The 22,069-nt window shown below is 40.6% G+C and overlaps 3 protein-coding genes across 4 annotated transcripts; 2 read left to right on the top strand and 1 right to left on the bottom strand.

Moving 5' to 3' along the window:
• Positions 1 to 649: 649 nt before the first annotated feature.
• Positions 650 to 7,191, bottom strand: LOC104421301 (transcription factor TGA9). Of its 2 annotated transcripts, XM_010033212.3 has the most exons (13): positions 7,001 to 7,191; positions 6,700 to 6,865; positions 6,452 to 6,543; positions 5,964 to 6,040; positions 5,425 to 5,655; positions 4,717 to 4,758; positions 4,519 to 4,578; positions 4,320 to 4,397; positions 4,178 to 4,220; positions 3,240 to 3,511; positions 2,437 to 2,658; positions 1,133 to 1,275; positions 650 to 1,008 (listed from the first exon to the last, which is right to left on the bottom strand). In XM_010033212.3, exons 2-13 carry the CDS (start codon positions 6,804 to 6,806, stop codon positions 921 to 923), a joined length of 1,455 nt encoding a protein of 484 aa, XP_010031514.2. In that variant the 5' UTR covers positions 6,807 to 6,865; positions 7,001 to 7,191; the 3' UTR covers positions 650 to 920. The 2 variants fall into 2 exon arrangements, with proteins under 2 accessions (XP_010031514.2, XP_010031515.2); XM_010033213.3 differs by lacking the exon at positions 4,717 to 4,758 and having other exon boundaries at positions 7,001 to 7,186.
• A 3,126-nt stretch (positions 7,192 to 10,317) lies between these two features.
• On the top strand, positions 10,318 to 12,830 carry LOC104421302 (60S ribosomal protein L10a). The gene is made up of 6 exons (XM_010033214.3): positions 10,318 to 10,373; positions 10,688 to 10,732; positions 11,567 to 11,786; positions 11,888 to 12,053; positions 12,194 to 12,399; positions 12,527 to 12,830. The coding sequence occupies exons 2-6, from the start codon at positions 10,728 to 10,730 to the stop codon at positions 12,578 to 12,580; spliced, it is 651 nt and encodes a 216-aa protein (XP_010031516.2). The 5' UTR covers positions 10,318 to 10,373; positions 10,688 to 10,727; the 3' UTR covers positions 12,581 to 12,830.
• Positions 12,831 to 16,823: 3,993 nt separating this feature from the next.
• Positions 16,824 to 17,520, top strand: LOC104421303 (ferredoxin, root R-B1). Its single transcript, XM_018863752.2, is given in 2 exon segments — positions 16,824 to 16,903; positions 16,906 to 17,520. Coding segments are annotated over 2 exon segments (459 nt in total). The 5' UTR covers positions 16,824 to 16,836; the 3' UTR covers positions 17,298 to 17,520.
• The last annotated feature ends 4,549 nt before the right edge of the window (positions 17,521 to 22,069 follow it).

Consider the following 22,069-nt stretch of genomic DNA (forward strand, 5'->3'; position numbering starts at 1 on the left):
CACCCAGATTTTCTCTCTGTCAGCACCAAGATTCATGCGTACTCTACTGGTTCATGATGAATCCACTGCATATAATATGAATAAAGAAGACAATGCATGTCATTAGTTATTGGGATTTTGCCTTCCTGCTCTGCTCGTCCGTTCTTCATATCCTAATCACAAAAGGAAGGTCTTCTTTTGCAACCACTTCATGCAAGTATGCAAGAAAACCACATCCCCACTTCCCAACCATACATCTTGTCTCTTTCTTTTTTCTTTTTTTTTTTTTTTGGGTGAAAATCTTGTCTCCTTCTTTCTCCTGTCTTATTCGAAGTTTAATCTCTCTCTCTCTCTCTCTCTCTCTCTCTTTCAAGTTTGCAACGTTCACAAATGGGTATGAATGACATTGCAAATATGGTGAGTTCGAGATATATCTATGAGAAGCTTGCCCTAACTTTGGAGTGAAGTCAATGGTTATTCAATAGATAACCTTCTTATTTTAGATGAAGATAAAGTATAATATGTGTACATGTACTTGTTCTATAGACCATGGTTTTGAAATTATTCATGAATTACCTTGTTTCTCCTTGCATATTATTATTGTAAAGCTTGTGCTTATCGAAAAGAAGGATTGCATAAGAATATCATATACAATAAAGATACTCCGAGATGATGACGATTTCGCAATTTCATATTGTTTTTTTTTCTCTTTCTTTATAACCCAATCCACTAGAAGCTTCCCAATGCACAATACAATTGATTACATTCATTTACACGACAAGAACAGATAAGACAGTGGATATATAAACACTAAAATTTGCTATCCTCCTAAAAGAGAAGCTCCAAGAAATTCTGGCTGAATTTGTTTATGTGGACGAGGTCGTCGTTCTCGATCCGATCGATCAGGTTCAGCTCTAGCTCCTTGGTCTGATGCGGTATAATCAAAAGTTGGAGAAGTGATTTTGTGTAGCCTGAACAATTTGCAGGTCCGTTGTTGTTTGGCGTGAGTTATCATCATTCATCATGCTCCTGACCAAAGCGCAAGTTATTTATGATAGTCAGATGCAAGAACAACTTAAGATGACTAGATCAGTTTGCATAATTCGTTTATCTCAATGGAAAAATTCAGCATCTAATGCAGTGATAATCTCACTCTCGAGGACGAGACATCCATAGAGAACTCAACGCTCGTAGTCGACCATAATACTCTCCGATCACCAAAAAACAGCGCGCGGCTTGTCGAACCGTCAGTATCCGGCGCAAGTGATGAAGGGTATGTTGCCTCAAGTTATCAGCCTGCAATTCTCAGCTAAACAAGTAAGAAAATTCCTTCATGAAATATGACAATGAGGCAACATAGATGATTAGTATGCGATAATATATATAATACACCAAGAGCAAGTTGAAATATAAATGAAGTCCTACTTCTGGTGCAATGCACATGGGTTGCTACGGCCAACAACAATTCAAGAGAGCTGGAAGCTCATGAAGTTGTCATTTTCTTCAAATATGGACCATTTTGCAATCATAGAGATGAATAATCCTTTAAAATCTTGAATCCCATCTTAAGAGGATAGCTTATCATTTTCCTCCTCATTATTTTAAATTTGGCTTGATAGCTCTAGCTAGGGTTTCTATGTCAACCGGCATCACTTTCAAGCAACCTTCTAGATGGCGACTTTAAGAGAGATGGTAGAAAGAATCAACACCAAACCCTAGTTATTCAACAAGCTAATGGACTTCTTTATACCACTAAGAAGATATTCTTTTGCCACACAAAAAATCATGGGTAAAATAGAGAAAATCTTGATATAAATAATTCTGAATATTAAGTATAAAGGACTAAGAATTGTTTCAGCTTTGACATGTTCTTAGTGGGGATCATCAAAGCGCAACTCTCGACGTTGACCAAATCTGATGGAGACGCCAAGAAGATTTTGTCCTAATGAAAGTATTAATATGATAATTAAAGTTAGATCTCCATCCAACGACGAATCAGCACCAAAACTGATGGAGGGGGGATGCACCATATAATAGAATAAGCCCTTTTTTACACTGGGATTATTGTATTTCATCTCAGAAAGTCAAACAAGAAGGTTAGAATCAGGGTGACGCAAAATCCAGCTTTTTATGCCCGTTAAAATATAGCGGCGCCTCGCCCTACAACTCCTGAAAGTCAGACCATTCATGCCCCCAAAAATGAATCTACAAGTTTTCTTGATCTTGTACAGCCTTTACATAAGGGAAGTTCTATTTTTACTTCTTTCTTTTTTGCATTTTTGAATTTAATCATGTTTTCCATGTGTTTGCAAACTCCTGTTTATGTTGGAAAAAAAAATGTAATAGTTGTACCTTAGCTTATCCTAATCACTGCTCTGCCACCTTCATAAAGTTTGCAAGTAAGAATAAATTTGCCCCAAGCACAAGAGAATATTAGTGCACAATTGACGACTTTACCTGTCGAACAAAGCCTTCGAGATTGGTTAATTTGCCCAAGGCGATTGCCATCTGTTGCATTCCTTCGATGCTGGGCCCGCCGGCAATGGTGTCGACGAGTGACTGTTGGAGCTGTTCTAGCCCCTGGGACAGCGCCTCCTCCGCCTGCTGAGATGAATGTTGGAGGCTGCATATCCCCATGAATTGTTGTTCCGTCAACGGATCTAATTGCGTTATTAGTATCTGAGAACATAGACCACACATAAAACATATAAACATCCGGATCCTCGTATCTTTAAGTAAAAGCAAGGAATTTATGTTCTACTTTATTTATTTATTTTTGGAATAGGCAATCTAACATGGAGGACAAAAACTGCGCAGATGATCATCTGATGCGCCCTCCGAAGGCAAAAAGAGCCTGCTTGAGAAGTGGTTCAGGCTTTAGAATTTGGTGAGAGGATATTTTGGTCAATTAATTACTCTGGCTCTAATAGATGTCACTTCTTCTTTTAAGGAAAGAAAAAGAAGTCTCCTGGAATCTAGGTTTAGCAAGTCAATGCTTTCATTATTCCTATGATTAAAGAAGATGCCTTGCCAAGGACTTTAAAGCTTGTTTAGAACCCAAGAAAAGGATCCTTTTCCTTGGGAAGCATTATTATCCCTTGAAAGTCATTAGCGAAAGGACAATGTGTCCTCCGAGGTGAGGATATACCAGAGGCCAAAGTCCCTGCCCACATCATTCTCTGATGCAACTTTTCAGAAAAGATTAGTGACTGTCGGGGGATTTGCCAAAAGATGATTAGGAATCAATTAATACCACGAACCTTGATCAGTTCTGAGGGTCGGAAACCGCCCATCCAAAGGAAGCAGCGCTCGGCCGGGGTGGCCCACACCCCCGTTATAAGGTGAAAGACGTCGGATTTAGCAGCCATTCCCTTGAGCCTGAAAATCTCGTCGTAATGTGAAAGGTAGCCATCTACTATCACTCTGAGATCGCCGTCGGGCAAATGAGCTTGGAGGCCGGTTCTGAGCTCCAACATATGCCGGTGGTCGTCCTCCAACCATCTCGCATATTCCATATCAAATATTGTGGCTCCTAGATTGCGTTGTATTCTTTCAATTATTGCGGCGATAAAACATTAAAATACTTGTAAAGTGGAAGCAAGTAAACTGTGCAACAGCATAGATTAATCAGTTACTGTGGCCAAACATCATGCTTTTGCACTAGACTTTTTCAGAGGAGAGTTTCTACTTCTATAAAGCATGCCTCATTGCTTCTGGTGCAGAGCAAATCAATATGCTAAATGGGGAAAAGTTGGTGGCAAATAGTTCGTGTTATCATGGCAAAGTGATTCTGATTTATTTAGTCAAGAAATCGGCTAGATTTGGAAGTCCAACCAAATCTTGCCAGACATGACTAGGAACTAAACGATTTTCTTGCAGTCAAATGAAGAATAGTCAGAAAGGGAACTTGGAAATTTTTTCAGGTGGTGTGTTAGACCAGGAAGCTCAATTATTTGTAAAAAATTGACATTCTTGATCAGTTCACAGAAGTCCATAAGTTTGAAGTTTAGTTCAACAAAACATCGCGCGACTGCTTTCGAAATTTTAAGACAGACTTTCAGACAGGATATTTTGACCAGTCACAAGAAAATATGAACTCCCTTTCGCTAGATTTTTGTTCTTTCTTGGTTGAAATCTTGTTTTTAACCCTTTCAATGAGCGTATTAATTTGTGCATGATGAAGTCATCAAAGACTCACCAGAGCTTATATTAGCACCACCGCATGCACCCAAGAGAAACCCCTACAGAAGAGCCACAAAAATTTGTTTACACTCCTTAATATTAAGAAAAAAGCAATGGCCACAAATCTTGGTGAAATAACACGTTTAGACTTGAAAAACCTGAGAGCGTGCCCGCTGAAGGTCTTGTTCTAACTGAGTGAGCTTTATTCTGCTTGATTCTAGTTGCTGAACGTAAGCCTGTGGAAAGAAGATAAGAGGGTAAAAGTTAGCGGGCTCTTAAAGTGCACATTTTTCCACTCAATGGAACACAGCTTTTTATATTGCCGTTTAGATCTCAAAGCCGTAGAAAACGGCAGACCTTTTTCCTGAGACGGCTCTTTCTTGCAGCTTCCCTGTTTTGGGCCAAACGTCTCAACGTCTGAAATCAAATGAATATGACTCATTTAAAAAAGTTGAGATAAAAGTGACGAACGATCGAAAAGAAAACCAGGAAATGATCTCGTGTAGCCAAAAAATAAAAATAAAAATGAGGAACAAGTGCTAATTCACTTGGAACCTTAGCATCAAGTTGCTTCTCTGAGGTGGAACCTCCTTTTCTCTGAAAGAGTTTTTTAAACAAAAAAATAAAAATAAAAAATCAATTATTGGGATGATAAGAGGAATTGTTAAATAAAATGCAAGATCAGCGACAATGACCTAGTATTTGATCAGAACAAAATCTCAAGAATAAAGAAGAGGTGGGTTAGAAAGCATACTAGTTGCAATCCTGGTTTCCAATGGGGAAGAGATTAGTTGATAATGTTGTTTAATTTATCAAGATGACACTGACCTAATTTAGCATTCTTTCAATGTTTCATAGAACCTTTCAATATAAACATTAAGTCTAACACCTCAATAGGGATCAGACCCAAAAAAGAAAAAAGAAAAAAAGGGAAGAAAACTTTTTCTTTTCCTTTTAATTTCTCCAAGACTCCTTTTTCATCGATCAGGATAAGAAACAGTGGTAACTACTCTAAAGTTCCTGCCCAGCATTATTTTTGTGTATCGCTACTATTTCTACCTTTCCTGAGCACTCTATTTTTGTGTATTACAAGTTGTACCTTTTCCTGAGCACTTTGGGATCTGTTTTATCTCTGGAGAGAGAGAGAGAGAGAGAGAGAGAGAGAGAGCTACAGAAACAGAAGCTTTATCCACAGTTCTAATGATGTGGTAAAGCAGAGAGAATGGGAGACTAATGAATTTGAACTGTAGTATAAAAAGAAACCTTGTCTTGGGGCGCTTTCGAGGCTGATTGACTTGGAGAAGGTAGAGGAGACGTATCACTTGCTGCCATCTCCATTGGCTTTTGCAGCTTCTGATGATCCAAAGAAGATGATCCCTTTACACTGACCGGAGAATCTGCTTCTCTCCGAGCCTCAGCTATGCTCGAAGAAAGAGTGTTCGTGTTCACTCCTGACCCTGAGTCTGTGCTCTCTCCTCGTGACTTGGAACTCCCCTGGAATTAACAAGAACAAACACATCATCAGCACAAAAGATTTCAAGTCGGAAATTTTCCATCAAATCATGTCCCAACTAGATCAAAACCGCAGAACCCATCAATATCTCCAACCGTAGAACCTGAAGTTGTTCAAAGTAGCACAGAGAAATTTACTCTAGGCCAGAGAAGAGTTGAGAACTTGAGGGTGATTGATCAGTACCCATCAAAGGGTGTCTCAAGAATGCATGATATAACTAGAAGCCTTGAACCACTCGAGTTAAGAGACACGGTCAAAGTAGGAGAAAGAAAGGAAAGAAGGTACTAACTCTTGGGGTGTGCTGGAATTTTATTGGCCATGAAGGGAACATGTCCAGAGTGGCCGCAGGCCTGCCTGCGTATAAAGCTGCAAGAGAATCACCCCATAACAGCAAAAATCTCAGAATATCACAGTAAGTAGAGAAAATATAGACAACCAAGAGATTTCTTTTTTTCTTTTGTTGAAGAAAAAGAAAAAGCAGAGGCTGAAACCTAATCTCTCTTCTCTCTCTGCTCCCTTTTCTCCCGGTTACGGATTCAGTAAGAAAATCATGGCTTTGGTAAGGTCAGGCTTCTAAATTTGTGTACTCATGCCATTCCACTCTTAGTACCAGAAATGATTACACTATCAGAAATGGAAAATTCCCCAAACCCCACGCCGAAGACATTTTCAAATCCTCTCTCTGCCTCACAGACATGTAAAGGATAAAACTGGTTGTTTTTAATGGGACGTCACCGGGGAGGAAAAAATGCGAGATGGAGAGTTTCATGTTCATACGTGCTTTTGCTTCATCATTTCTGATGTTAACTCCTTGCAGCACAATTGCCTCTTCAAGCTCTCCAAAATCAAAAGCAGATCCTTCCTGATTACTGAAACAGATAGAACTAATGATCAACGCATATATAAAGAAACCAGTGTCTTTCCTTTATTTTAAAGGAAAAACTCAGCTCTGTTTTGAGGACAAGGAGAAGTTCAGAGTTGGATGAGGTGTATGGAGAGAAGAGAGCGTTGGGTTGGGTTAATACATGAAAGTGGTGGGATTGTTGATTCCATGATAGACTGAATAAGGGACGTGGTGAGTTGATGGCCCTGTTTCTGATAAACCAATCTCTCCAATTCTGTGGCTCGCCATGCAAGACTTGTTCTGAGCTCAGAGCCGGGCTATTTCATCTCTCCAACACCAACAATGAACTGCACAAAAGAAGTCCAGAAACAAGAAGAACGTGTGACGGTTGTAAGAAAACTGATGGCCTTCTTGTGAACAGAGAGGAAGACAGAATGAGAGGAAGTGAACAATGACTCTTATCAAGGAGCACCCGTCTATACCTCTTTTTTCGCGAAAAGAAACTCGTTTGGAGGAACAGCCCAACAGGCAGAGAGAGATGGATGAGAAGAAAGAGAGTTACAAACCAGAAAAGATCAGAGCTTGATTGTCAAAATATAAATAAGTAGCCACAAGAAGGGTCCACCCTTCGGCCTCATTCATTTATATATCTCTCACTATCTAATTCTCTCCTTTTTGTGACTTTTGAAGGTTGATCCTTGCTCATGGACGTCTCTATCTCTCCTCTTTTCTTTTGCGGTCCTTCTCTGCGAAGAAACCTGACTTATCTTTAATCTGCTTAGCTTGGTGTTGCTTCTTTTATGGACCCTCTCATGGTACAGAAGATATTGTCCTATCAGGGCCTTTACGTGCCATCTCTGTGGGGCTTGGAAAAAATTGATATGCCAAAACCAACGAAAGATGAAAGATTTTCATTTGCATATTATTTTTTTAGGAAAAAGGAAATTGAGGTGGGGTCATTGGCATGAACCCCACGGGAATTACTCGGTCCTAGTTGCACTTCCCTGTTGTAACCGCTTGGGCCTTCTCATTGGCCCTTTTACTGGACTCTTTCGGGGATTGCAAGTACTTGCATGAACGGAAAATGAGTAGATAAAGAAGTAATTTTTATCAGTGAATTATACAAACAAGAGATGGAGATGAGACGAGGTGATCTTTCATGAAAGATGGCAAGAAAAGAGGGATTAGTGTAAAAGGAGGACCTCTACTGGGGTTTCGATTGTTCTTTTACATGCCCTAAAGAGTGACTGAGCCCACACCATTGACACCCAAGACCTTTAAGAGAGAGAGAGAGAGAGAGAGAGAGTTCTTGAAGTCAATAAAATATTAAATCTGCAGACAATATCCACTTGCCTTGTTAATTCTGCTCTTTGAGATGGATTTGTTTGGTGTTATCCCCATGGTTGACATGTCAACATCCATTCCCTGTCATTACCTAAAACAATTGCCACATTGAGATGCTTTTCCATTAATAGAAATTTACAAACCCCTTTCTTCTTTTCATAGAGGCAGGTCCAATACAGGGTCCATGCGAGAATGAACTTCATTATCTTTCTCATTGTTCCTGATCTGGGTCCTTACTATTGCATAGGGTGGTTGTGTTTGTTGGACATGCCCTATGGACGAAAAATTAAAATCTTGCCCAGGTTGCGGCTCACAAAATGCATGAGAAACTGGTATACATATTAAAGAATCTCTGGCTAAAAGACATGCATTATAAGTGATTGAGCAAGCATTATTGGGGATACAGAAACAGGTGTTTCCTTGTCTGTCTTTCTATGTATAAAAATGTTCATGTCTGGTGCGTGGGGGCTGGATTGGACCCATGAATTTCTTCCATAAAGATGTGGAAGCAAATATTCTAATGCAATGTTCATCTGCTATTTTTGTAAGTAATGCAGATTTCCTTTCTGAACCAATGATTGGGATCCCTGAAATAGGGGCCGGATTCAATAGGTCAAGTAATGCATGGATTAGGTGATGCATACTTTATAGCAGTTTGCTCAAAAAGCACCTCACTTTCTGGGTTTAGAGATTCCAAGAACCTAGCATTCAGTACTTTAGGTCACTAATCCCACTATTAGATTGCCTCACGGAATTGCGTTAATAGGTTAAGCAATCCTCTGCCTCTGTGCGACCTACTTGCCTTTTTTTTTTTTTTTTTTTTTAACCCTCTCAGTAGTTTCATTGAGATTCTGGAACTAAGCAGTTGAGGAAGCCGGAGGTCGACCGTTTCATTCTGAATCAAATTGACAGTGAACTTTGTCGAACAAGCCAAGGCAGCCTGAGTTTTGATAGCATCATTCTTCTCTCCAGTCAGCATAATATTCTGATTACGTACGGTGGCTAATCAGCAAAGGCCACAGAACACGACTTTGGCCTAGATCTGAACCAGTTTTCTTTCTCATGGATTGCAGTAATGATGGTTCAGATTTGAACTCCTATGGAGTCCTTGCAATACTAATTCCTGAATCATTTCATACATTACATGCTAAGAGGCTCTTTCATTTCTGCAACCTGTGGACATCAATGCAATTCTGTTTGTCTCCACGCTCAAATTGAGTCCACGATATATTGCATTACACACCATTTGGTCCTTTTCTTCTTCCCTTTTCTTTGGGAGGGCCATAGCACACAATTGGCAGTCTTCAAGTAGATGCCCTGTCTCACCTAACATATCAACATCATTATGATAATCATCGACTCTTTCTTATTCTTCTTTCATTACATTCTCATTATCCTATCTTCGAGTTCATCAGTTGCTCCTTATTAATTGAATCAAACCAGATATAAAAAATTCGACCTGCCGGTTTAGCAGTAGGGTTTCGAATCGAAGCATTCTTTTTGCAGAACTATAGACTCTGTCCATCTATCATTTTAAAAGACATGACCCAATAATATACGTTAGTGCTCAATTTCCATTATGTAATCCATTTCCCTATGAGAATGTGCACCTTCGAAGCAACCTAATCAAGATGTCACTATGGATTTTCATCAAAGCATTCGTTCTCTTCATAATTTCTATAATTAGTATGATTCTTTTCTTAATTGTCTTTATCTGGTATGATGGAGATATACATCTCAATCCCAAGTTAATGTTTGGCCCCCAAATAAAGCTTTTTAGTTAATCTTTCACTTTCTTGTATTATTGCAGCCTCACTGTTAACGGTTTAAAAACCAAACCCTAATCGAAATTAATGATACAGTCATTTGGTCTGATATTTGCTCAATTTTTTCTTCTTACTTAATTTACTCTCCTAGTTAAAATTATAGACATATAAAAGCCCAAATCGTCAATTTTAAACTGAAAAACTGATAGTCAATCCAACATCTAACATATTGGCATCGAACTAGATTACAGCAGTATTCGTGGGCTATATTTCCTATGGACCTTTGGTTGGTAAATTACAAATTATGGATATAACCTCCGTGAATTTAACTGAATATATGAAGCAAGCGATATATGTATTAAAAAATCTACCGATCTGAACAGCCAAAGCAACACACGACCCTTTTTCAATGTCATTTTCAGGTCGCCGCTCTTTAATTTCTTCTCAAGTTCACATTTTTACTCGTTTCTTTCGTCTCAAAATTTTGAAAAATTGGAAGAAGAAGCTGATGCGGACTCCTTTACGTGCGTTCTTGATTGAATCTACGAAGCCGATGGGTCTATGAATCTGAAGGCCCACGAAAGGACCGAGCTTGTAAGCCCATGGGCTAAGCCCAAGTAAAGCAAGGCCCAAGTTCTCGCTAGGGTTTTGGGTCCCCCTCAGCCCCTGCTTCTTCCCCGTATATATCCGAAACCGAGATTGACAGTGAAACCCTAGTCGCGGGTTTCGCTCTCTCGAGTCTTCGGTACGCCCTCTCTCTCTCTCCTCTTACTTCTCTGCATCGGATTTCAGTGTCGACGACGGGGCTGCTTGTTCTTTCTCCGTAGCTGAATCTCGTGCTTCGATTCGAAGCCTTTCTGTGAAGTAGAACGGGCTAAAGTTTGGATTTTTATTTCATTTTGAAGGAGCTGATAGAGTGTGTGTAGCGGTTTTTTCTCTCTTAGTTTTCAATTTGATCAGATGGGTATCAGCTGATCTGACAGTTTGAGCAAGTGTTGTTGATGGGTCACGAGGCTGTGTCTGAAACTGTTGTGTTCTTGTTCGATTTTTGGTGCGCAGGAGGCAAATCTTTTGGGCGGTCTCTGGAAAGGACGAGAAAATGAGGTACGCCCACGGCTCAAGCTTTGCTCTGTTGAGGGGGAATTGGTGTTTCTTGGTTTTGCTTCTCTTGCTGGGTTGGATTGAGTCTTGAATTTTGCTCGGAATAGATGGGTAGTTGCGGTGATCGATCGAGGTTGATTGACCAAAGGGTGCTTGGTTCTGTTCTTCGTAGTTGGTATTCGAATGGTTTGTGAATGGATTGAGCCATTGCGGTGATCGATCGAAGTTGATAAGCCAAAGGGTTGTAGTTAATATTTCAATGGTTTTGTAATTTGCTCGGCCATCCTAGGATTATCCCTCAATCCATTCGAATGTGGTGGATATCGCACTAGGCTTGATTCTTCTAGTTGTGTCTTGTCCAATCTGTTCTTCTCTCTTAGACTTGTAGACTATTCCCTTTGTAACTTTGATCTGGTTGAGATAATATCTGCATTGTCGACGTCAGTCGCTCATCATTGGTATAGTTGTAATCAGTGGTTAAATTTATCTCTAGTAGCATCTTGCCAGAGGCTATACTGCTTGTAGAATGCAGCTGGTGCGAGGAATGTTCAAATTGCTGAGTGGTAGCTTGCATTTTTCTGTGTTGCATTTTCATGGATCAATATTGAGGCTGTACTGAACCCGAAAGATGGTTGATGTGCAGTTATAGATATTGTGTTTGAACATCCTTGCAGAGTATCCGCATGATAAGTAGTTGTGTTGTTATTTACCGAAACATATAGTAGAAATTTTGAGACTTGTACAATCTGGGAATCTCTTCTGAGTATTGCCATTCATTCTTGTTTATTCCATGCCTTTATATTGCTCTGACCTTTGATTTTTCCCTGTGGCTTCCAGTAAGCTTCAAAGTGAGGCATTGAGAGAAGCCATCACGGCGATCAAGAATGATTGCAATGAGAAAAAACGTAATTTTACTGAGACAATCGAGCTTCAGATTGGATTGAAGAACTACGATCCCCAGAAAGATAAGCGTTTCAGTGGTTCTGTGAAGTTACCACACATTCCTCGCCCTAAGATGAAAGTCTGCATGCTCGGTGATGCTCAACACGTGGAAGAAGTAAGTTCCTTGCAATTGCAAATCACCTCTAATTTCTGATTCTCCAGCAACAGTAAACTATTCTTGAAGAAATGTGACTCATGCCTTTTGTCCTGCTGCAGGCAGAGAAGATTGGCCTGGATTATATGGACGTCGAAGGGTTGAAGAAGTTGAACAAAAACAAGAAGTTGGTCAAGAGACTAGCAAAGAAGTACCATGCTTTTCTAGCATCTGAAGCTGTGATTAAGCAGATTCCCCGTCTTCTGGGCCCTGGTTTGAACAAGGCAGGCAAGTTTTTTCCTTTGTATGTGGCAGTAGTAATTCTCCTACCTAGGAGGAATCAAGTATATACATTGGTAGTGATTTATTTCTGGCCTTGATGATATAGGATCTTCAGAAGATGCTTAAAATGTTCATCATTAATACAGGAAAGTTTCCCACCCTCGTCACTCATCAGGAATCCCTTGATGCCAAAGTTAATGAGATGAAGGCTATGGTAAAGTTCCAACTCAAGAAGGTGCTCTGCATGGGTGTTGCTGTCGGCAACCTTTCTATGGAGGACAAGCAGATCTTCCAGAATGTTCAACTTAGTGTGAACTTCCTGGTTTCGTTGTTGAAGAAAAATTGGCAAAATGTGAGTGAATTCGACTCTTATGCTTCCAAAGATGCCTTCTAAAATTTGTCTAAGCCTCTTTCTCTTCCCGTGGATTTGAATTTCTGTTCTCTGTTCATGCTGATGGGATTTCCCCTTCTGTTGTCAGGTCAAGTGCCTCTACTTGAAGAGCTCCATGGGGAAGCCGTACCGAGTCTTCTGAGGCGTCCTTTGTATCCGTAGGGAGTTACTAGAAAAGAGAAGTTGCGTGGCCCCAACCATTGAGAAGTTACGTTGGTGTTCCTTCTTGTCAGCTGTTTTTGTCAAAAGTTTTGAGAGTTAACGACAATCTTTAGTTGAAATGTTTCATTTTGTTGTGGATTTTTTCTGTCACGATGGTTTAATGACGATCCTGGTTGGACTGGTGATACATGTGAAATCAGAATTCTACAACAACGCCTCATTTCGAGTTATTTCTTGGTAGGGGAGGTCTCTTCGGATTGTTACATAGCTAGTCATACTATCTATTGGGAGATTTTACTTTTTCAACTTCCTTATTTTTGCAGCATTCGAAATTTAAATTTTTTACATTATGATGAATGCTCACACCTGGAAAATAAGACTGTAAAATCATTTGTAAGTGTCTCGAATTTTTAATGTTGTATATTCTGTCTTTTAAAGTTTTGGAAAGATAGTAAAATGTAATTTTAACGGTAAGGACAAATAGGTTTGTTATTTTTAAGGTTGCATTTGGTCCTGCAGATTCAGATTGGGATATCGATAAGATATGATAAAAAGAGATTTGAAATCTTCTCAATATATTTTGAGTTGTGAAAAAAGAAAAATCGATTTAAGACAAGATGAGGAATTTTTGAAAATTTCCAAAATTGTTTGGTAACGATTCTGTTTGGGGAATAATTTTTGATCAAAAATGATTTTTTCTAATTCTGTTTTTGGGAATAATTTCTGAAGCAAAAGAACGCGTTTAGTAACTTCTCAAAATTTCTATTTCCTTGTATAGAAATACGTTTGTAAAATTCTTAGGTTTTTATTTTTTATAATTCTTTTATTATATTTTCTTATTTTTGTCTTTTTCATTTTTCTCTTTGGTCAGTCGCTGTGGCTGGCAATCAACTAGGCAAAGTCTGGTGAGATCGCTGAAGGCCAACCTAGCCATGGCGAGCCTTAGCCTCATCAAATCTAGGCGAGGTTGAGCCTCATTGATAGCCAGACAAGTCTTGGCCTCATCTAGGTGGCGCAAGGTTGGCCTCACCCTAGCTGGCGAGGCCCAGCCTCTTGTTGGTTGGGGTGGTCACGTGAGGTTTGGCCTTGCCTCGCCCAACCATAGCGAGGCTTGAATCGATGAGGCTCGCCGTGGCTCGGTGTCTCCAAGGGCCAATGACATTTCGGCAAGGTTGCTAGCCCTCGTCTAGCTTGTTGTCAACCTTCATCCGGCCGATCGGGCGCCATGCCATGGCCAAGGCTAAGGCTGGCACCAGCCAAAAGGAAGAAAAATAAGAAAAGAAAGAGAAAAAGAAAAGAGAAAAAAATAAATTCTAGAAATTGTTCTTGAAAATAAGAAGTTATTTTTTTTACTTTTTGTTTATGTTCAAAATTTATTCACGGGAATAAGAAAAATAGATTTTTTGTTTCCGGAAATAAAAAATTTACTAAACAAATTTCTATTCTTTTTTCGTTCCTCGGAACAAAAGAGCGGAAATAGTTGTTTAAGAGAACATAAACAAAATTTACCAAATAGGACCAAAGTATCCCTTCATCTTCAACAAGTGTTCTTAGATTGGCGCCACCAACGGACTTCAATTGTTCATAGTGAGCCCCTTCGGGGATTTCCCAGCAGGCATCCGTGTCTTCTTGCCAAGCCATCTAGCACCGGCACTGCCGCCCTCAGCGTCCTGGGGAGGTCCTTCTTGTCCTGGCGAGCTCCTCGAGCTCTTGGTCTATTCCTTATGCAGGTTTCCTAGTGAACAATTAACAAGTTTCCAGCCTAGCGGACGAGTCTAGCAGTCATCGATTCGAGCGACGCCGCCATCCCAGACCCGTCCTTGCCCTGCACTCCCTTGTTCGATGTCCCTCTAACAATTGCCTCATATCCCAAATTTCTGCCTGCACCAGTAATCTCCCCAACGCAGCAAACCAGTAACACTAACGCAGTTTCAGGCAAGTTCTCGGCGGGGGTCCCGGCAAATCTCCACCGTGCCCACAACCGCCTGAACTAGTGGCTGTCCCATACACCTTGCAATGTTTATAGTGCTATGTCTCACCTTGCACAACCACGGATGATGCTGGGTCCGATCATGGTGGATGGCCGCTGGAGTGGTGGTGGGGTGCTGCCAGTGAGAAATGCTAAGGACGGTGAGTCTCACCTTAGGTGGGGTTCCTAGTAAACGGGAGTTGTTAAGTTAATTTTTAAAATGTTATATCCAACCTGGTTTATCCCACTCTTACGTTAGATTTTTTGTATAGTATTTTATCTGGATATATCCGGATTTATCCAATTTAAAAAATGCTACGAAATATCAAATATGATGATTTTTTTATCCTATTCAGACCACCAAATACAACTTTAGTGAACTCGTAATTATTTATGTATATCATCAGAAGGTGTTGCGATTTTATGAAATCTAAGGTGTCTTTACTTTGTGGAAAATCAATGAATAATCGCTTGTATCGCATGCAAACATAACTTAACAAGAACAAATAATAATACTTTCAATTATTTATGTCAAGTATTATAATTAATTTTTTAAATATATATTTTAATTATCTATTCCAAAATTGGATCGGTCGAACGTTGCCAGGCCACACGTGTCATGTCATTTGGTATTTAGGGCGAGTGCTGTAGCTGTGCAGCTCAGGTCCATCTATCATTTCTATGTTTTGGATCTCAAGGGGCATCTTCTTTAAGCGAAAAAGAAGATTCCCAATGCTACCGGAGCATATATGCCTTTTCCTCGGCCTGGCTAAGTTTAAGGCCCCGCAAAATGCAGCTTTCCAGATCTCAATCCGCTGCAAGTGATACATTAAATAATGGGATCGGGGAGGTCCCTTTGGAGCTTCGGACGGTGCAAAAGACTGTTCAATACCTCGAAGGTGTAGAGCCGGAAAGCACGTGTGAGGGTTGTGCGTTGCTCCGCCGTTTCATGGCTCTCAAGAGCTGCCAAAAGCCAGCTCTTTCTCTCAGACTCTTCAGGTTTCTAGAGAGCTCTCTCTCCTCCTGGATTATAAACACAGTCGCTTTCGAGATTTGACCTTAAATGCTTTCTCCAAGTGCGCTAGTCAGTCGCTCTCTCTTCAAAACTTGCTGAGGAAAAAGCTATAACGAATCCGTCTCTTTCGTTTCTTGTGCTTCTGGGTCCTTTTTCCACGGGGTTGCATTGGTACTTCCTCTTTCCTGCTTGTGCTGTGTTCTTTTTGCCGTGCGTAGTCTTATGTTTCAACTGCATGATAAGTGTTCTAGGACAACTTTTCCTGGATCCAGGATTGCAAGCAAACTAAGAAGACAAACGGGTTTGTTGTGTCGGGTCCTATGTGGTTTTGACTGAAGTGGGTGTTGGAGCAAGATTGGAGAGCATAGACTGGATTCACAGAGCTTGCTTCTTCTCATGTTGCTCCTGACATTGATTGCCTTGTTTCTTTTACAGCAAAAAATGGATTAGTTTGCTTCCTAATCCCTTACTGCTACAAGGCATACAGACACCATTTAATCTAGGGTGATTGCCCGTTTCTCATTTGATTTGGTCCCGCGAAGTCTTGGCGCGTTTCTTGACGGCTGAAATCTTTGAGAAAATCTTTGGAAACATAAAAAAACCAGAGAGCCTCTCTCCCTCTCTCCCTCTCTCTGCAATCGAACAACTGATTTGTTAGGTCGATGCTTAAAATGCACTGTCCATAGACTATTATGAACTGGTCACTTGTTTCAATCTTTCCCATTTGCATTGATTTTTGCCACTTCGTTTTCGTTTATTCAGTATTTGATCCACAAAGCCCTCAAAATGAAATATCCATCCATCATACGGAGTTTACAAGTTCAAGGAGAAATAGTTACATGGATAGAAATCGTGCATACAAGTTAAGCCACGGTTTAGCTTCATATTACGTAAGTAGTTGAAAATGGGTGCATGTAAGTGACATTGGGGGGCTACGGCGGATGCAAAAACTCAGATCAGGATGGCGTTAAGATATGCTGCGTGGGAATGTAAAAGCTTCACATTTGAGAAAAGAAGTCATGAAAGAGAAACATATAATTGCAAAAATTTGCACTGAGCATCAAGCAGTTGCGCGTAGGAATTGAAACGGCCTTGTAATTTCAGTACCGGTTGTCGCCTCCGTTGATCATCAGCTAGTTGTAGGAGCTTCTCTTTGGTGTACAAGATGAAAATCTCATGATTTTTCACCTTGCTTTAGGTATATTAATACACATTAATTTGACGACATGACAGATAAAATCCAGGGACGAACATGTCGACCATTGCAGGACTACCCACCGCCTGCACTTTGATAAGCCGACCAATAGGCATTTCCAATCCACCACTTCCCTCGTCAAGATCCCATCCTCTCTTGGGTCGGTGAAGCCCGTCTCCAAGTCCTTCAGTCTGAGATCCCCGGGCAGCTTCAGGGCGTCCATGGCTGTGTACAAGGTGAAGCTGATCGGCCCTGATGGTGAGGAGCACGAGATTGAGGCGCCCGACGACTCCTACATCCTGGACTCGGCCGAGAACGCGGGGCTCGAGCTGCCGTACTCGTGCAGGGCGGGCTCTTGTTCCACTTGCGCGGGGAAATTGGAGTCGGGCACGGTGGACCAGTCCGACGGGTCGTTCCTCGAAGAGAAGCAGATGGAGCAAGGCTACGTGCTGACTTGCGTTTCCTATCCGAAGTCCGATTGCGTGATCTACACACACAAAGAGGAAGAAGTCCATTAGGGTATTATTACCATATCACTTGATCAATTGACAAAATAAAGTATTGTGTCAATCATTGTAGTCTCTCTATAATGATGATAGTTGAATAGAAAGCACTCTTTGTAAGTTCCTGAAATGCTTCCGAATGCGGAGTATATTCATATATCCCTGTACAATAGCGCGATAGCGGTCGTTTATTTGCTTTCCACTATGCATTGGGGCCTCTAGAAGGCAGCATATTCCCGAGAACCATATCATTGCTAGTTCAACTATCGGAGGGTTGCATTTTCCTCCAATCACTCCGATTTGATGGGTTATGGATAACGGGGCCTCATCCATAAGCAAACTTAATCAAAATCAAAAGTGGGCGATGTTGATGTTTGTGACCCGCGTAGCCCGAAATCGAAAATGGTGTGGAAGATGTGGTTCGCGAGCAAGAAATATTAGGACTCCAGCATTTTCTAAATTTCATGTTTAAATCATCGATGATGTTTTTCCTTGCATGATGAGATGTGCGTGGCCCAAAGGAACTCTGGATCATTGAGGATCGACTCTAGAAAGCCCGAAACCTTTTGGGGCCTCGTGGAATTAGAATTTAGAAGTAGTTCTCGTTATCTAAACAAAAGAGCCCGACTTCGTTCTCAATCTGACGTTGACAATCCCTTTGATTGAGGGTCGCACTTGGCTTTTGCTAAGACCTTTCCATAAGCTGGCACGATCAAGAAGCATCGCCGACGGTCCAATCTACACACTTGTTTCACGAGTTTACGCACCTTCTTGTCCACATGCTTGACCAAACTAGCATGAGCTGCATACGTTTTTGGACACTGAGATTTGTCGATTGCGCTGGAATGAGTTCATCTTTGGTGCAATCAACCCTTTTTTGTCGCTTTTGTAGCGTGTTTCTCTCAAGTTTTGAGGTTTTTCGATTGAGTCCTTGAGCTTTTAAGTTTCGGCAATTTGTTGCGGCCACAATTCTTTCTAAATGTGAAAGACACTGGGGATTTTTTCCCTTTAGGTTGAAAATATTTCATTCCTATCTCATAAACAAAGCAAATCCTGAATAACAAAGTAGAACAACAAAGTACAAATAGCTGCGGTAAGCACGCTCTCGCCTCACAAGAATGAATTTATCTCAGTATCAAAATAGAATGAACGATGGCCGATCATTAAATCTCACATTGTCATTAATAATAAGCATAGACTGTAATCTTTTTTCCAATAGTTTCGGCTTGTTTAGGGCACTATGCATATTGATTCAACGTTCTTAACACCATCACCATATGAAGACACAACCAAACAAGTCGAATAGTCTCTTAGATCTAGATCTAAATCTAAGTGCTCTCGCTCAATGATGAATAGACAGAAAACGTACCAAAGGGACCAAACTGAACTTAAAAAAGCTGAGACGTCCAATTTAAATACGATTCAGCTCAACGTCTAAATTGGGTAAAGAAAAACATGTCAAGAGACCCAAAGTTGAAGTTAATCCACCGACTTTTCGAAAGGGAGGAGGACGAGGAATTCACTGGCAAAGCAAAAAATGCCTTTCTCTAGTCCGTTGGGCCCTCCATACAGATAGAGAATCGTCATTTCTCTTACGATTTTTAGCTGAAAAAGAAATTATGTCGATGGAATATCATCATATTCAACCGAGCACTCTCATCCTCAGAAGAGTAGACGCAACGTTATCGTTGAATATAAAACAATAAATCAACATTTAGCTGTTGAAGTTTCATGACAGTAGGCCCTCGTTTGTCATGATACTTGATTGGCGTAATTAAGAAACTTGTCTATCGATGCCAGTTTGCCAGGAAAGAACCGCTCATCTCCGGGACCTACGAAAAAGGAGTGGAAAAAGGTCGATGAGGAACCATAGGGCGTCGTTTCCTAAGATGATCCGCGAGTGAGAGAGAGAGAGAGAGAGTGCTTGCAAAAGCCGTAGATTCTTATTAAAGTCTTAGAAGGCTGTCGAGGGTGTGCTTTGAAATAGAACGCAAGTGCACGTCGACGTAAGCTTTCACACTTCAACGTCGTCCCACCTCAGCTAGGGTTTTGGTCCATCCTGGAGAACAAAACCAAGTGATCTCCCTTTTCAGATTATTCCCCCCCTAAACGCAACTTTCGCCGATGATCCAGGCGCTTCACATTATCGTAACCATGTTCCCACACCGTAACTCGAGCTTCTGAAAGGATCGCCGCGAGAGTTCAGTAGATAAATCCCGCTCAACTTTCCCATGTTGCTACCATATTCTGAATGCTAACCAGCATGACGGGCATCAATAACTCTTTCAAAAGCTTCAAGGGCTTGATCGAGAAGCAACATTAGGTCGACCGGTCGTAGTTGTCATGGTCAGTGATGATCATCTAGCAATGCAATAATTTAAGCTTCTCAAACTCACTGATGACTTGGAGTATCAGAACACGTGGACCAAACTTTGCTTTGGTCGGCATGGTGTGCACGCCATCATCGATTGAAACTTCAGTGAGATGAAAAGGAATATGAAGCAATCATCATCACTTCAGTTGACCCCATCCGATGCGATGATGCTTTTGGTCTCTATCGCGAAAAAGTGGCGGAGGAGATGACAAAACGATTTTATCATTTTGCGTCTGCTCTTTTTGCGATTATTGTAATTGATGCCTTCTCCCTTCAGCCACTCAAGCTCTCGTTATTGGGGAAAGACACGATTGATTGTCCGGAATAAACAATTGTCAACATGTTGCGGGGATCTTTCAACGACGATTTATTAATTGTTTTATGAGGGGGAATCCTAGGCAGGGCCAGCTCTTTTTGGAAAAAGAGCGTGGATATTTTATTTAGGCCATCTGTAGAAAGGTCTGATTATCTTCATTATTCTTGAGTATTCTTGAGCTCTTAATCGATACTCCTCCAACGCCTCATTTCTTGGCCCTTTCCCCTCTCTATCTCTGCCTCTTCATGCTTCTGCTCGGACACTTGCGTCGAAACTCGACGGAAGACGAGACTTGCTCTAACCCGTCAATCATGCAGATTCTGTTAAAATATGTCTCGAGTTTGAGTTCAATGTGAAATTTAGAATATTCCGAATTGGATATGTTGCGAACGTTCAAAATTGAGTAAAGAAGATCCAAAGATCAACTCCCCAAATTTGAATTTGCGTTGGAGAATTCGGCCGCTAAAATAGGAAAATCTAACTTTAACTAGGACTTGGATTTTGTTTAAAATATACAAAGATATGTTTTGGATAGGAAATAAAATCCTATGAGAAGTTGGTAAAAGAATAAGGGTTTTACTTATATATAGACTTGTGGCTGTAGGTGGTAGAGGTGGATCACAAATTGTCTTGAAGCGCCGTGTGAGTGCTTGGTGTTCCACAGTTGATCGTGAAGAATTGGTCTTGAAGCACCGTCTTATTGTTGAGTGCTTAAGAGGGATTTTTTTTTTTATCGTTCTTGTTTGTGAATTACATACAAGGAAGTTTAGTGTTGAAGCCGATTTAAATCTTGTGGTAAGATTTGCGTGTAATTCCTTCGTGAGATTGAGAGATTATTTCTTGAAGAATTTCGGGGCTAAACACTGTGTGCGTTATTGGATGTAATTGAGGCTTGGGAAACACCGAAAGAGTGTTTGAGTGACTCGAGTGTGTAATTTTCTTATATCACTTGATCTATAGTGAAATTTGTGCTGCTCTCCCCGTGGACGTAGGTCTTTACGATTGAACCACGTAAATCTGTTGTCCAATATATTTTATTCTTCTGTCCATATTATTGTTCGATCGCTAGCCCTATCTCAACAAGTGGTATTAGAGCTAGGCTTGGATAAGTTGAAGCGAATCGATAGCGACATAATAAGTAAAAGTGAGAATTAACAGATTTGATGGGAATGATTTTAGTTTCTAGAATATGCAAATTGAAGATTATCTTTACTAGATGAATCTGCACTTGCCTTTATTTGGGGAGAAACCAGAGACGATGAAGCAAGCTGATTGGGATTTGTTGGATAGACGAGCTATGGGTGTTATTCAGCTAACGTTGGCTCGTAATGTTGCGTTTAACATCCTGAAGGAGAAGACCACTACTGATTTGATGCAAGCCCTGTCGGATATGTATGAGAAGCCCTCTGCGATCGACAAGGTCTGTTTGATGCGACGTCTGTTTAATTTGAAGATGAGCGAAGGTGCGTCAGTTGCTGATCATATCAATGGATTTAATGTGATTGTTAGTCAATTGAGTTCAGTTGAGATTGACTTTGAAGATGAGGTACGTGCTTTGATTCTGTTATCCTCATTGCCTGATAGTTGGAATACTATTGTTACTACTATTAGTAATTCCTCTGGGTCAATAAGTTTGACGTTTGATGGGGTTCGAGATTTAATTCTAAGCGAGGACATTCGTAGAAGAGAATCTGACGAATCTGTGTCTACTACTTTAGTATGTGAAACTAGAGGAAGATCTAGAACACGCGTGGGTAACAGTAGTACTAATATGAACAGACATAATCAATCTATGACTGCTAATGTTGTCTGTTGGAGCTGTGGCAAGAGGGGGCATCTTAGAAGAGATTGCCTTAAGTTGAAGAATGAGAAGGGTAAGAGAATTATGGTTGATTCTGCAGATAATGTTGTAGCTGTAGCAAATAATGCCGATTACGTCTTGTCTGTCACTAATGATTCATTGCTTGATGGATGGATTATGGATTCTGGTTGTTCTTTTCATGTCACACCAAATAGAAATTGGTTTATCACTTATCAGTGGACGAATAGTAGTAAAGTCCAGTTAGGGAACAACGCTGAGTGCGATGTTGTGGGTGT

Source organism: Eucalyptus grandis, chromosome 10 (assembly GCF_016545825.1).
Source record: "Eucalyptus grandis isolate ANBG69807.140 chromosome 10, ASM1654582v1, whole genome shotgun sequence".
In the NCBI taxonomy this organism is placed as follows: Eukaryota; Viridiplantae; Streptophyta; class Magnoliopsida; order Myrtales; family Myrtaceae; genus Eucalyptus; species Eucalyptus grandis.